At 45.2% G+C, this 12,017-nt stretch overlaps 1 protein-coding gene across 1 annotated transcript in view; it reads right to left on the bottom strand.

Annotated features, from left to right (window-relative positions):
* Positions 1 to 12,017, bottom strand: part of BAZ1B (bromodomain adjacent to zinc finger domain 1B) — a 46,879-nt gene that overhangs the window by 22,104 nt on the left and 12,758 nt on the right. The window contains exons 3-7 of the mRNA XM_083172088.1: positions 10,762 to 10,906; positions 4,554 to 4,764; positions 3,773 to 3,891; positions 3,435 to 3,632; positions 398 to 2,060 (exon numbers count right to left, since the gene is read on the bottom strand). Coding sequence (XP_083028214.1) covers positions 398 to 2,060; positions 3,435 to 3,632; positions 3,773 to 3,891; positions 4,554 to 4,764; positions 10,762 to 10,906 — 2,336 coding nt within the window. The remainder of the gene's footprint in view (positions 1 to 397; positions 2,061 to 3,434; positions 3,633 to 3,772; positions 3,892 to 4,553; positions 4,765 to 10,761; positions 10,907 to 12,017) is intronic.

Genomic DNA, 12,017 nt, shown 5'->3' with positions numbered 1-12,017 from the left:
CAAAGTTGTGGGTATGCAAAAATGTTCCTCATTTCAGACATCCGCCTCAGTATAGGGCAGATGCAAGTGTGCACGATGTTACAGATCGGCATTGCCCAGCTGCAGATAAGCAAAATATACCCATTTAGTTCTACACACAAAACACGTTTGTGGATACAGTATGCCTGTGACATGGATAAACTCTAGATCTGTGACTCATTAAGGAGCTCGATTCTAGAAATTACTACTTCTGTAAATGTTGAGGCCTGGATGTAAAACTCAAAGGATATAAACAAAATGAATGCCCAAAATTCTTGCACAAACGTTCATAAAAATAATGAGAGGGCATCTTGAGGTCCACGATTAATACGCCCTGGAAATTCAGCAACTTTATGCTATTGAATCAAAGCTCACATACCTTTTGTAAGTTTTGCATTTTCCTCTCTCTCTTTTTTGGCTTGAATTGCCTGCAGCCTCCTGCTCTTCACGACACTTATCATGTCCTCCGGTTCCTGCTCTGCTGGCGATTGCTCTGGTTTGCTTACTTTCTCCACTTTCTTAGGTGGTGGTGGTGGTGGTTTGGGTTGTGCGCTTTCCTCTTTATCTTTACCCTTGTTGGCTTCAAGCTCCTTTCTCTTCTGTTTTTCTGCTCGTTTCTTATCATTTTCCTCTTTTAACATAGCCAACCTCTCCTTCCAGAGCTCTGCAGACTGCTGCTGCTTGCCATCCACATGATCCTGGACGGAATAGGTCATAAGGATTCGATGGCAAAGAGCAACAAGGATATGAAGCTTTTCTTCGGTAGTTAGCTCAAAAAACTCAGAAGTCTCCAGCTTCTCCAGGAATTCATCTTCCACTTCATCGTCCTGAAACACAGCAGATCCTTCACTCTCCTCATCGCCCTTATCTGAACAATTGCTTTCCCCAGCTGGCAAGTCAGACTTGCGGAGGCACAGGCGAACCAGTTCTGAGGCAGAGTGTAGGGTAAGTGGTATCTCGGACAGCTTCATGCCTAGTTCCCCGTAATCCTCAGCAATTTCGTCTTGCAGGAGTGTCTGAAGAAGTACAACAAGCACTCTGTTAAGATACAGAAAGCCACCTTTTTCAGCAGAAAGAGCTTCCATCAGTGAAACGGCAGTCACCGGGTACTGACCATCTGGAAGCAGCAGATCAGAATAGCAGCTGAGAAACTCGACCACCAAAGCTACATCACCAAACAATGTATTTGGAAGCCCCTCGGGAGTATCCACCAACTTAAATGTTGGCAAGCTTTTGCCTGTCAACTCTTGATCCTCAAACCTTTTCTGTTTCTCTAGTCGTTGTTGACGCTCTTTCTCTTTGCGCTCCCGAGTCTTTTCTTTAATGCGAGCTTTTAGAGCTGCCCGCTTCTGCCGCATGTGTTCTGCTTTCTGTTCCACCGTCATCATAGCCCAGCGCTTGCGTTCCTCAAGCATCTCATAGCGTTTCTGCACCAATTCTTTCAGCTCATCGGGCAATCTGCCACGATCGTCGTCAGAAAGGAGCCTTGCCACCTTGGAGATCAGAGCAGAGAGGGCACTCTTCCGATCTTCACGATCCTTGTTATCACGATAGTAGGAGACCAGATGTAGAGCTGCAGGAGGAAGTCTCTTATGTGGTCTACTAGTGGACTTGGTAGGAGTTTTAGGTGTTCGTGACACTTTGCTAGAGCTTTTGGCCATATCCAGTAAGGTCATCTGTTTCAGCTTGGAGTTTTTCATGCCTTTTTTAGGGGAACCTTTCTGGCCATTGATCACTTGGCCCTTACCACTTCTCTTCTTCCCTGCAGCAGAGCCTTTTTTGAGGTTGGCATTATGTTTAGGACTTACGATTTTCATCAGCTGTGCAAGCTGCTCCTCTGTGTATTTCCCTTCAAGCTCTTTTAATTTTGAAGGGGAACCATGAACTATTTTCTTCAGATTTACTTGACACCATAAGGTCGGGCTGAGTGGGGATTTCTTTCCTTTTAGAGCATTTTCTGATTTGGCCTTTTTGGACGGCTTCTGGTCAGGCGATCCTAGGCTTTTTCGCTTTGTTGCTGGCGTTGGATTTAAGGACATGTACTAAGTGACAAACAAAAAATACAAAAAAAAGAGTTGACAAAATTAGGAAATGGGAGCACATGAGAGCAAGACCGCTGAAACCACAGCTGATATTTTCTAAAGAATGCAAAGCAAAAAAAAGTTCTGTACAGAACTGTAGTGGTTGTCTCTACATAGAAATTGTATTGTGAAACATACTTTTAGGGACGGTTTATGAAATATGGAGACTAAAGCAAAAAAATGTGTTCATTTTGGCATCAGGCAAAACCTGTTGGCGAGTTTGGATTCAATTTTCCCTCTAGTATAGCTTAGTTGCCTAGAAAGAAACTGAGGTATGCATTATCTCGATGTGACATTAGGGAGATGAGCAATAAAAGGAAAACATTTTACACACTGAACTTTAACAGACATCCACACAAGCAAAGCCAGGAATAACCACTATGATTTATAGGGCAGTATAATATGTAGTGATAAGCCAACACTAATACCACTTTTACACCAGAATACCGGGTAGGACCCGGGAAATTGCCAGGGCGTGCCCTGGCCTCAGACCCCATTTACACTGCAATTCAATCCGGGTTATTCCCGGGTAAGGCCCTTTCACACGGAAAACGGATCAGCCCTGTCTTTCCTTGCTGGTGTCATTAAAAATGGGGTGGGTTCTGCTCCCAGCATTGCAGCAAAGATGGCAGACGGAGTAGCTGTGTTGCAGTTTGTGCTGTACTTTTCAGCAATTGAGAGTTTGAAGCAGCTTCTCACCCTGTGCTACTTGCTTCATACTTGGAGGAGGAGAGCACAATTCTTGGCTGAGAGGTCTAGATCTCGATAGATAGATCTAGATAGAGGTCTAGAGCATGGTAACGCTGCTGCTGCGCTGCTACATGCGCCCTGTGCAGGTCTCCAGCAGATGACATCTGCCAGAGCCGCAGAAGCACCAATCAGCTCTTCGCGCCCCTCTACCCACCAAATAACCCGGATAATGACCATTTACACCACCCTGAGCCCTGGATAAGCCCCGTGTCCGACCCTGAACATTTGCCGGGTCAGATTCCCGGGGAACAGTACCCGTGTTATTTTTTTTCAGCCCATTTACACCATGCCCTGCCCCGGACTGGAGCGGCAATATCCCGGGTCCAACCTCTGGTGTAAAAGGGGTGGCTGACCCAGGAATAACATATGCATGGAGCAGTGTAAACCAGGTCTGTACAGTGTCCAAGTATTAAAGGGGGTAAATGAGGAAGCAGAATCGGGAGAGAGCAGGCAGTTTGTCATATTTGCTAATACCACTTTATCGGTCGCAATAATGCAGCTTATTGCCAGGTCTACCCGAATTGGCTCAGGAACTATTACATACAGTGTATAAAATTATTATTATTTTTTTTAATGTTTACTTACTTTATGTGGATCCAGTAAAAAGTCACTGAACTTGCTAGGTAGAGAGTACTTTTTAACGAGATCATCCTCAACAACCCACGGAGCATTCTCTCCTGTACCAATTCGCAAAGCGTTATGGCGAATGAAATAACGCAGGATCTCCTTATTGGGAGGACGTTCTGAGCGGTACAAACTTTCCACTGGAACCATGCTTATTATCTGAAGATGGAGACATCGTAGGTTTAGCAAAGCACTGCTTAGGCATGGTTTATACTATCTTTACAAGCTCTAGAACCTAAGCATTTTCTAAAAAGCCAACAATTTCATTAAAGTAGGGGATAATGGCACATATGCATTACCTTATCTTCATTCAGCAATTTCACATCATATTTGTGTGGCAGAAATGTAGGTGGAACCCATTTTTTTTCCTTTTTCAGGCTTTCAGGGAGCTTACGTGGAGAACGTCTTGCTCTGTCACCTAAAAGGAAAGATTTAATTATTTCCTTATACCAGAGTGAAGGTGCTAAATTAGTCTTTAGAATAGAAATCTAAATGTATAATCTCATTTATAAATTCACAAACTGATAATTTATTACGGGTAGAGAAGATTCAAGTCTAGATTGAGTGCAGGCAGCAGAACACTTAAAATGTGATCAAGTAGATAAGAGATAGAGAAAAATAATAAAAAAATCAAGCCACATCAGCAGCACCTTTCTCCTTGGGACATTTGGGGGAACTGGAGGTTCATGATATTTGGTGGATTAACTGAGGCTGAGGTGTTTCATTGAAATATAACCAGACGTATGTGCACAACTGCACGGTTGATTGCACAAACAAATGTTTGTTAATAATTAAAGAGCAAAAAGTGACCACTACCGCCACAAAATCCAAAACACTGCTGGCTTCACAAAATACTGACAGTGTATCTGCATTCATTAAAAAACTGGACTAAGGGCTGTTCAACAGGCCATAAACACAGGTAGAACAGGATGCACAAATGTATAGTGGCTGTCCAGGAAACCACTCAGCCAGCTGCACATTTACTGGACTGGCCAGAAGTATGGCAGATCGGGCAACAAAAAAGGATCACGATTAGATTGATTTTACTACTTCAAGCGATGTGAAAGCTGGAAATCTCACTTTCTCTCAGTGCGCTCAGTGTATCTCTTCTGCTGCTCTCTTCCTTTAGCTGGATATCTTGGACCACTTGACTAGAGTTCTCCTTGTCACTGGATGGAGAGTCACATGACCCATCAGGCTTCTTCTCAGCTCCAGCCTCACCAGCCTGCTCCTCTTTCTCCAGGGGATGAATCTGGACTATATTGGCTCGCAAATACTTCTCTGGCCCCACCTGAGACAAGAAACACAAACAAGCAATTGTAACAGTTTTCTCCTTTCACAAAACTCACTATATTTAGCCGGCTAAACTGGAGAAAATGGTCTTGGCCGCAGCAGCAAAAGCATAATCTCCAGAGGTGCGGTGTCCAGCTGGTCATCAGAGGCATCTATTAAGAAACCTGAGAGTTTTTATTACTGTATTTTTAGATGTTGAATTTGAATAACCAAACCCAGACCACCATATTTTCATAATGCTTTGAAGGACACTCCATTTCTTAGGCAGGCACCACATTTATGTGGTAAGTACACTCACAATACTGAACACAATATATGCAAATTTCAATTAAGACCAATGGCCCATACACACTGGGTGTCTGATCTGAAAGCAGCTCAGTTTACTTGGAGTTGCTTTCAGCTTCAAAGTCGCCCACTGTGTACGGGGGCAGCCATGAGAGCTGATGTGCGCTTCCACACCATAGCTGCTGGAATTACCAGCAGAGGAGTAGACTGCTTTCCTTAGCGTCCTGCTATGGAGCATCCTCCACCCCCAGGGGAAGGAAAAAATGCTCAGTGTGTATGCACTAAGCGTTTATTCAGCCCAGTGAATTTCCCCATCGGTCATCAGTTTCTTCATCATACACGCTGGGCAAAAACGCCCAATGAGTATGCACCTTAACACTGAGCACTCACATTTAAGTGTTATAACAGTTCAAAAGCCATTTGTTTAGCTGTAGGTATTCATGTTAGTATAAGGTTTTAAGCTGTGTGACTTCTCCATAATAGTATCACAGCTAAGCTATAAGTAAACTTGATATCTATCACCTTTCCTTACTATATCAGGCTATAAATAATCTACCAATGTGCCCACATACATCTGCGTGTTAAACAGCCCTACCAATCATGGCGTGACTAGGTAGCACTGGACGTAACTCAAGTATAAAACTATGTACGTACGTAATTATCTGTCTGTAAATTGTTAATATGGGGGGGGGGGGGGGCGTGCTGGGCATTGGAAGCAGACGTGCCTCTCTGGAGCGCCTCATACCCCTGCTATATAGTAGGCTCCCCAGCCACACTTAAATAGTGCCCACACCAACCCTTCGGAGTCCAACATTGCCCCCAATAAAGGAGATAGCGCCCGTGGAGCCGGGAGAGGCTCGGCTTCGCTGCGGGTTGCGGCCTATCTCTCGCCTGCACCCCAACTAGTGATCCCGGCCAGACCTCAGAGTGGTCCTTATGTCACACTATCTGGCTCCAGCCTGCTCCGGAGTGCCTGCCGTCGCTCCGGCCCTGTGAGGAGGCTGCCACCAGACTTGTACAGCGCCCGCCATCTTGCTTTCTCCCCGGTCACCTTGTATGGTGGCTGGGTGGGGGGGGGGGGGGGGGGGGGGGTGTGTGTGTGTGTGTGTGTGTGTGTGTGTGTGTGTGTGTGTGTGTGTGTGTGTGTGTGTGTGTGTGTGTGTGTGTGTGTGTGTGGGGGGGGGGGGGATGGGATGGGATGCACGACCTGTCTCCCTGACTGCAGATGCTCGGTTCACTGGCCCGGTCCCACTTTGCACCTGCATTGAGGCTCTGTGGCCTGTGTGTGGTGACCTTCCTGCCTACAGCTGTCTGGTGGCCTAGGCACCGTCCGGCAGGGCAGCCTCAGAGGTGCAGTGGTCACTGGCTGGTCCATGACTAACACCTCTCACTCTCTGCAGCATTGCTACTGCTGCAGCAGCCTGGCCTTGTCTCCCTGGTGGTACCGAATTGACTCATGGTGAGGGAAAACCGCTCATAAAGGATGGGAAGTTCCTCGCAAAGGCAGGACTCTGCAAATCAGATGGGTACCCCATCCTCAGCTGATAGGAGACAGTTTGTCCACCCTCAGGATACTGTGCCCACTGACAATCTCTGTACCCTCTACTCCACGCCTTTCATGGAAATCGCCCTCTCGGGTTGGAGATCAGGTGGACTCTAACGAGGCATCAGAGACGGTGGGTGTTTCAAAGATCCTACACCTACTCCATTTCATGCCAGCAGGATATTGACCATTTGGAAAGTAGACTCAGAAACTGTTCCTTCAGGGATTGCAGCATTTCAAGCCGGAGTGTTCCACACAAGCTTCTCTTCTGACTCCGCTGCGGCACACAATGCTCTCAGAGCAGCAGTCAGACAGGTGACTGATCTCCACAAGCTGCAAGAGCGTCTTGACAACCTGAACAATTGCGGAATACTTAATCTAAAAGGTGTGTACACACGGGCTATATTGCCAGTGACTGGAGTGTGCACCGGCGATAAATTGCCGGGTGCATGCTCCCGGTTTTTGACCTTTTATGAGCGCAGGAGCTTGCTCCTGCGACCAGCGGATTTCCTCTGGGGCTCCCCCGGCAGAGGTTCCCCTTCATCAGCGACCATCTCTGGTCGCTGATGAAAAGGAGACACTGAGCAATATATTGCTCAGCAATATATTGCTAAGCTATATTTCGCCCAAGTGTGTACACAGCTTAAGGATTAGAAGGGTTTCTGAGGACATCCCACTGCAAGCAATCATTGATACTTACTAGGGCCTTCAATGAGCTCCTGGGCAAGGACCCTTTTTCCACTATAGAGTTTGACCGGGCTCACCGGGCCTTGAGGCCTAGGGGTGCTTCTTCGGACCGGCCTATAGGACATGGTCACAGAAAGAGGATATTCTTTGCAAAGTCCGCAGTCTGTGCGTCAGAGATCAATGATCAACGCATCCAAATTTTTCAGGATCTCTCCCGGTCAACTCTTCAGAGGCGCAGGGCTTTACAACTGCTTAACACTGCTCAACACAGAACTTCGCAAAGCCGGAGTTAACTACAGATGGGGGCTTTCAGATTTGCAGGTCTCGCTTAATGGAAGGCTCCTTACGTTTTTAAGACTCAGCTGATTTGCCAGGCACTTAAAATCCCAGTAGTCGCCCTCCCATATTGGCAGGAGCCAATAGTTCGCTCTATTCCACCAGAACTTTCTAACCCAGAAAACGATTGGCACCTTTTCCAGTGCAATCCAAAACCACCTAGAGATTAACGACCCCCTTTAAAGCCGTTAGCAAAGTGAAGACTTCCTCATGGGATTTGTTTTCTTTTTACAAATGACATTGCTACCTGTTGATGGACCAACATTGATGTGCCTCTATTGTGGCATAAGAAATCTGGTCTACACTGGTTGATTAGATGCTTTTCGACCTCTTTGGGGTATTGATACTTCAGTTTATTCCAGATTTTCCTCAGAGTTGCGCGATTGGGTGGTTTCTTTCATTTTAGTTGTAATTTGCTATTAGGGCTGGTGTCACTACTGACCCCCAGTTACCCTCCCTCACCGCCTTAGTTTTCTTGGTCTCCGTTGTGTCTTGCACGTCTGAGCTCCCAAGCTGTGGTAGTGTAATTTTCTAGAATTGCTGCATATGATAGCTCTTTTGCATTGCTTTTGTAAAATGTCCTCCCTGTCTCTATTTGTCTGTCTCCTTTCTCTCTCGTTTGTGTGGTTCCCTGCTCTAGTGGAGTGGATACCCTCCTCAAAGTCCTCTATAACACTCCCTGCACAAAGGATAATGGCATTTGAGGCCACGCTTCCAACATTTCTGCTCCATTTCTCATTGTATTATAACGTCATTGTCCTCAACAGGATAATGGAATAGTCCGGAACGACCAATAACAATAGGTGCTTATAGAGAATGCTACCGTAGCTTTACCAATAGGGCACTTCCCCTGGCGCTCGAGAATCCCTACCATCTCCCATCCCACTGTTGGCCCTACACTTACACGCTGGGGCAGGTTATGGGCTCTGTCATGTGTCTTCTCAGTTCTCTCCCCTGATCAGTCGCGGAGTGTTGCGTGTTGGCCAGCTGGTGGTAGATGGGGTGATGCTCCCTTTTGGAAATCTCTTCCGTTACAGCATTTCGTTCACGGTTGACGTGAGCAGTCCGTACACCTCGATTCCTTAGGTGTGTAGGCAGTAAATTTTTTAATGGATCATCCTTTGTACAGGGCCTAAATTAGAGCTAATTTTGGAGCTATTGGAAATGATTTTTATATAGGAATTATTTCTCATATGTCAAGGATTTTAATCTTCTGACAATTGGATGTGCAATGGGGTCCCTGGTGGCCCCTTTGTACACCAATATATTCATGTTTATGATTGAGGGGTCAGTATTTTTTTCTTATCCCGACAGGTCTATAAAGAAAATTCTACAATAGGTTTATCGATGATCTGCTTATAATGTGGAATGGGTCTATGGAATCATTTGAGGACTTGATAGACTCATAATTCTAGTAATTGTCCCAGTTAGATGTAAAAATTGTTAAAAATAATGTGGTATCAACATAGTTCTCAAACGAAAAAGAAACAGATTAAAATAATTTACTACCATATAACCGCTTTCACCCTGCCCTGTTACAAGCCTGGTTACCGTACTCTCAATTTGAGGGTACGTAGAATTGTAATTTACAAAAGCAATTGGACAGTATTTATTAATTTATTTACAGTTTCTTATATAGCGCATGAATATTCCGCAGCGCTTTACAGAGTATAGTTGAACATTCACATCAGTATAGGGAAGATGTCAAGGGTGATAGAGAGATAAACAACCAGCCCATCGGCTCCTTACTGTCATTTTTTAAACAGAGCCTTTAACATGGCAGTTAGCAGGCGATTGGCTGAATGGTTAACTCTCTATCACCCTTGCATTGATCTCTTGTTAAGGCTTAATACATCTGCCCATTAATGTCTGTCAAATCTAGAGAACGTGGATACCCTATATCGTTATTAGTTGAAGCCAAAAATAAAGTACTTAATTTAGATAGTAGAGAATTGCTGGTAAAAAAAAAAGCGGCTACCGTGGATGTAAAACTTGTGGTTTCTTAATAATAATAAAAAAAAAAAAAAGGTAATAATTTTACACGTCCTCTTTCTGGACAAAATTTATGACATTACCTGCAAAATGAGATTTTTAGTATATCAGATTGCTTTGTAATTTTTCACACTAGTTCTCATTGAGGGGGTGAGTCCTTCTCGATTTAAAATGTCCTAACCTCAGGAGATATACATTACTATTGGGCTGTTTAGAATGTGACAATATAATTCCTTACATTGCTTTTGTGGTATATAAACTCAGGCAGAAATATGTGAATCCCAGTCCTGGGAATCCGGCGCAGAGGACGTAACGTAAGCAAGCAGACGTGTACGGTAAGCTAATAATTAGTTTCAAATGTATGCTAAAATTCAAATTACTGCTAAAACCAAATCAATAGTTCAATATGTATCAAGTTTCAGCTGCCAGCAACTATTATGAAAAGGGAAAAAAAATTAAATCCTTTTACAAAAACTAACAAAACAAAGCAATGTGATGGTCACTTATATCCAAATACGAGTAACAGATCACAGTGCATTATTTAAGGCTGCAAGCAGAAATGTCTAGGCAGTATTACATAATTTAATGTAGATCAGTGTTATGGAGCCCACACAAGGAACAACAGGAGCTTTGTGCTGAGCAACACTGTGCTGGGCAATTTGTCACTAGAGAGAACATGGGCGATGACTACATATTTCAAGCATGCTTGAAATAACCAGCCCAGCAATAGCAACACACGTGGCCAGGCATTGCTATGGGCCCCACAGAGATTTGTGCTTAAAGCGATCTAGTCAGATCACTTAGAAAATAGTCAAAAATTGCTACATCTGTAGTGCCCCAATAGGGAACCTTTGGCACTCCCAGCATGCCCTGCTACAGGTTTGATATTTAACCATGTTAATACTGTTGCAGGGCATGTTGGGAGGTGTAGTTCAAAAACAGCTGTAGTTCCAAAGTTTACCCATCATAATAAAAAAAGCCCAATACAATTAAACAAAAGCCCCTTCAGATCTTTATACTGCCCACTGAACAGAGGGCTAATCAAATAATGCACTTTTTTTTTATATGGCCTAGCCATGCACTTCTACTTTTGCATTTAATGTATTACTACTCTATAGTGGTGTTTAATAATGTAGACCTCTGCAACCTCACCTCAAATTCACACTCTTCACCAATGGAATATTTTGTCTGTATCTCCATCCATGATTGGTCCACCAGTTTGTCTAAGGAAATGGTGTTATGGTGCACGATCTCCAGCACCTGCTTCTCATACCATAGTGGAAACTCCTCTTTCAACCTGTAGCAAAACAGATCATATGATCAAATCTATAAGACCATTGTAAGACTTTAAAATGGAGGCCTGTGTGCAAATGAGCAGCCTGCTGATAAAACATGCGAAACCTTGGTACTTGTGTATTAGCCGGGCTCCCAATTAGCATACGTATGGCGTAGGGTAAGCTACGCTGTCTGCGTAGTCCAACAGCTGCCTAGCGTAGTGACTCCGCGGCAGCCCGGCTCTGTCCCCAGAGGCCATGCTAAGCCTAGCGAGTGCCTCTCAAACAGCACCGGTAACCGACAGATCCTCTGCGCTGGCGGACGCCGGCAGAGAGGCGCTCCTGCGTCTCAGTAATTATTAGCACGTGCGCCTCATGCATAAAGGGGGTATGCTGGCGCAAGTGCGTCCTATGCACAATAAAGGAGGCATTTTCAAACCCCTACTATCCACGCCAGCGCTAAGCGTGGCGAGCCCCGCGTTACGTGTCCCCCCGACCTGTTCATACCCTCACTATCCACGTCGACGTGGAGCAGATTTAATAAAGTGTGGCGAGCGCAGCGAGCCAGAAGCGTGGCAAGCGCAGCAAGCCCCGCGGAACACATGTGAAGTAATCTGCGTCCGCTCGCCATGCCTTGGGCTTGGTGTCTCGCTGCGCTCGCCACACTTTATTAAATCGTGGATAGCGGGGGTATGGACAGGTCAGGAGGACGCATAACGCGTCCTCGCAGGGCTCTGAAAATGCCTCCTTTATTGTGCATAGGACGCACTTGCGCCAGCATACCCCCTTTATGCACGAGACGCACGTGCTATGACAGGGACACTGACTGTCTGACTACGCTGATTCTGACAGGGATGCGCGCAGGAACACTGTGCTACTTCTGACTAACTACGCTGGCCGCGGGAACACTACACTGATTCTGACTACGCTAACTACGTAAAGGCGTCCGGCTAATATACAAGTACCAAAACCTTATATACAGAGGGCCTGAGCATAAGAACGAGTACACCACACCATAACATGTGAATTCTTCATCAACAAACCAAATGAGGGCTCCTACCTAAACTCAATCTGCCATGAAGCTCAAGATGCCCGGTGTGAGTGAACAACCATGTACCAAGCAACTCTACTAAA

Source organism: Crinia signifera, chromosome 2 (genome assembly GCF_055691185.1).
Source record: "Crinia signifera chromosome 2, ASM5569118v1, whole genome shotgun sequence".
Classification (NCBI taxonomy): Eukaryota; Metazoa; Chordata; class Amphibia; order Anura; family Myobatrachidae; genus Crinia; species Crinia signifera.
Note: the sequence above shows the minus strand (reverse complement) of the source record. Positions and strands in the feature narration are given on the sequence as shown.